Source organism: Eurypyga helias, unplaced genomic scaffold, assembly GCF_000690775.1.
Source record: "Eurypyga helias isolate BGI_N326 unplaced genomic scaffold, ASM69077v1 scaffold11081, whole genome shotgun sequence".
Classification (NCBI taxonomy): domain Eukaryota; kingdom Metazoa; phylum Chordata; class Aves; order Eurypygiformes; family Eurypygidae; genus Eurypyga; species Eurypyga helias.
The window spans coordinates 1,836-5,224 of NW_010228929.1; the positions used below are offsets into that span (position 1 = coordinate 1,836).

At 44.8% G+C, this 3,389-nt stretch overlaps 1 protein-coding gene across 1 annotated transcript in view; it reads left to right on the top strand.

Moving 5' to 3' along the window:
• The first annotated feature begins 353 nt into the window (after positions 1 to 353).
• Positions 354 to 3,389, top strand: part of GET4 (golgi to ER traffic protein 4 homolog (S. cerevisiae)) — a 7,269-nt gene continuing 4,233 nt past the window's right edge. Inside the window, exons 1-3 of the mRNA XM_010160208.1 lie at positions 354 to 452; positions 859 to 940; positions 1,862 to 2,011. Coding sequence (XP_010158510.1) covers positions 378 to 452; positions 859 to 940; positions 1,862 to 2,011 — 307 coding nt within the window. The 5' untranslated portion in view covers positions 354 to 377. The remainder of the gene's footprint in view (positions 453 to 858; positions 941 to 1,861; positions 2,012 to 3,389) is intronic.

Below are 3,389 nucleotides of genomic sequence, written 5' to 3' on the forward strand. Positions count from 1 at the left end.
TGTCCTGAGTGTGGTGGCTTTGGTAAAGGCTGTAATGTGACGGTCTGAGCGGTGTAGTTTAATGTATTGGCAGCTGCTGGATGTGGCATATCCCACAAACTGGGATCATTTCCTTTTCTTTGTTTCAGCTCAAATCAGGTTTGAAGCTCTCGGTTTTCATTCTTACACTATTTCTACCAAATCTGGAGCAGAAAACAAAACCTAGCTTGTAGTTAAAGTTACAGCATTATTGAAACTAACCTGATGTAAAAATAAATTCCTTACTGCCTTTATTTTATATCCTGGTGATCTTTAATCCTTTAAATGTAAGTAACTTTAAGCATACACACTTATTTAGTGGTTTTTTTTATCAAGTCTTTGGTGTTGTTTTCAGGTATATGTCACAAGGAAAACACGCAGAAGCAAGAGAACTAATGTATTCAGGGGCTTTGCTGTTCTTCAGTCATAACCAGGTAAGTCACCGGTTTTGTGCGTGGGCGTTGCAGGGGGTTGTTATTCCAAGATTTTGAGGGGTGAATGGTGAATTCTCAATGCTAAATGTTTGGGGTAATTGCGTTGTAATGTTTTGTTTGATCTCTTCATTGAGCCTTTCTCCACAAAGAAGGATTATGCCAAACTGGAATATAAAGCAGAAGTGTTTGTGAGCTTCCAAGCAATAATCGTAAGCTCAGTTTTGCTTTCCTAGAGCCTTTTCTTTTGATGCCATCACATTACTCTAAAGTTTTTTATAAGGAAAGGTTGTGCCTTAGCTGTAGAGGTTGATAAAAATACTAAATCGGCCTCTGACAAAATTCTGGTTGATATTTTCTTTTACGTACTGATAAGTCCATCACCATCACTGTGTGTCTTTTCTTGTAGCAAAACAGTGCTGCTGATCTCTCCATGCTGGTTTTGGAGTCTTTGGAGAAGTCGGATGCCAAAGTAGCAGATGACCTTTTAGGTGAGATGACCTTTGCACTCAGTTTGATGGTGTTTAGATGTGCTTTCACTCCACAGGGACAGTTAACAGCCTTGAAACCTGAAATCCTTTTTTGTACGCCCTCCCACATAGCTGAGGCTTACCTTCATCAGAGAAGGGGACTGGGGGGAAACTTTATTGGAGAATAATGGATTGTGGGCATGCTTAGAGCAAGCATTGCTGTCTTGTGGCATTCTCCCTTCCTGGATGCAGCAGTCATGTATTGTCTGCACAGTCACTGGTGTCCCCAGGCCCTTTGGTGGATGGAGGTTTCCCAGCCAAGCAGTGTGCGTGTTATTTGTGACTCGGCTGTTCACAAGGATATTGTTCATGTTTGGCTGCGAGACTGGTAAACCAGCAATTGAGGGAGACCTTAAGAGCTGCCTGGCCAGACGACGGCTGCAGCACGGGCGAACCACTCCTGTTCACAACCCAGGATGGGGACGGACAGACTGAGGCTGTTCTTTGTTCACTGAGATCAGCTCTGACATTTTGTGTCCCATCTATGGCTTCGGGTGGTGCTTTTCTGAACTACAGCCTGCTGTCCCTCACAGCTCCCCTGTGAATGGCAAGCAGCCCCATAACCTGCAGTCTTTCTTCCTCCGTGGAACTGCGTGTTCCTCTGGGATATCCTGTCCCAAACCATGAGATCTGACTGCAAGGCACAGCTTTTGGCTGTGGAAGGGTCATACAGATGTTGCTGGCTGATAGACACAAGGTGGACTTGAGATTGTGGCTCAAGTTTAGAGTCACTCTGTTTTCAGGGAACTCATGGGGGCTTTAAGGGAGCCTAAAGACGCAATAGCACTGTAATTTAAATGTTGGATCTTAAAGATGCACTAGAAGCAGCTGTTCATCCTGTTTTTATTAATGCTAAATATCTGTGAATCTTACTGCTTCCAGAAAACTTGGCTAAATTGTTTAGTTTAATGGATCCAAATTCTCCTGAAAGAGTGGCTTTCGTATCCAGAGCACTGAAATGGTCTAGTGGGGGATCAGGAAAACTCGGACATCCAAAACTACACCAGTTACTAGCAATAACCCTGTGGAAAGGTAAGAAAAATCAACTAGCTTTTCTGTGTTTTGTTTGGAAAATGTTGGAAGTATGATGTTGTAAGAGGTCTACTTTGGAGCTAACGTAAGGAGGCCGAGATGGAAATGATTGACAGATTGAGTTCTGCTGCTACCTGATTTTTGCAATAACTTCAGCTTATTGTTACTCACAAAAAAACCCTGGGGCTGTAGCTATATTGGTGCAAATCATGACTGCTGTAACGCTCTTTGTAAGAGGCAGGCTGATTTTTTTAGACGTTGAGGTAGTTTGAGTTACTAGGAGGAAAATTGCTTGGGAGCAAAGCTGTTCTGTTGCGGGGTTTTTGTATTTAAATCCTGGATAAACATGACATCACCTCGCATCCAAAACAGTCTTTGGACCTGTAATTAGGTACTTTTTGAGGCGTTGACCAGCAGGCTTATTCCAGAATGAATGCTGCTGCCTTTGATTTATGTGGGATTTTACCACTTGTGATGGGATGTAAGATAAACCAGAAATGCACTAAATAATTATTTCAGTTGTGGGCAGTAGCCAGTTTTTAAAGCTTTGCGTTCAGAACGTAATGAAGGTGAGTGAGAACAGTTGAATCAATGTGAATTAGTAACTCTGCGAGATGATTGATTGCTTATTTGAGATTTTTCAGTAGCTGCCAAGCGATGACAGTGGTTTCACATGACAGTCTGACCCAGTGGTCAGCATTCCAGCTCGCTGCCTTTCTGCGTGCCGTAGGCAGTCCCGTATCTGTTCTCATGGGGCTGGTGTTAGTTTGGTGGCTGCTGCCAGAAAGGGGGGATTTTCCTCAGAGCATGTGAGTTGGGAGCTGAGGTTTGAGGAGGGTAAGAAATGGCTGCATTCTGAAGGTAAAAATCCCCGTTTTGTAGCCGTCTGCTCACTGCTCTTTTAAAGAGCAAAATGTGTACGTTTTCTGCCTGTAGTTTTGGGGACTTCCGTCAGGAAAGGCTCAGAATTTTAAAACAAAGCTTTTAAATTCCAAAAATCAGCAGCTATCCAGTTCTGATATATCCGTGCAGTGATTTTGCACGATGCTTTGCTTCAAGGTAAATTCCACCAAATCGCTGCCGTTTCTCGCACCTTGTTCCCGGGTGCAGTCGCTGCTCTGTTCAGCGTATGGCAGCAGCCTGTGTTCTGACTGCGAGAGTGGGCTGAGCTAAAAATAGGCAACGCCTTCCTGCTGCGCTTAGAAGGGAGGACGCCGAGGGTGCTCCTCAGCCGCTCGCTGCGCGTGGTGTGATGTGGACGTCCTCTGTCCCCTCCTGAGCGCTGGTGACGGCCCACGAAGTGTCAGCGTGCGGGTGGATAAAGCGATGCGACCGCAGCTCGAGCTGTTTGTCCCTGTGGTGGCTGTGTTTTGGGGGG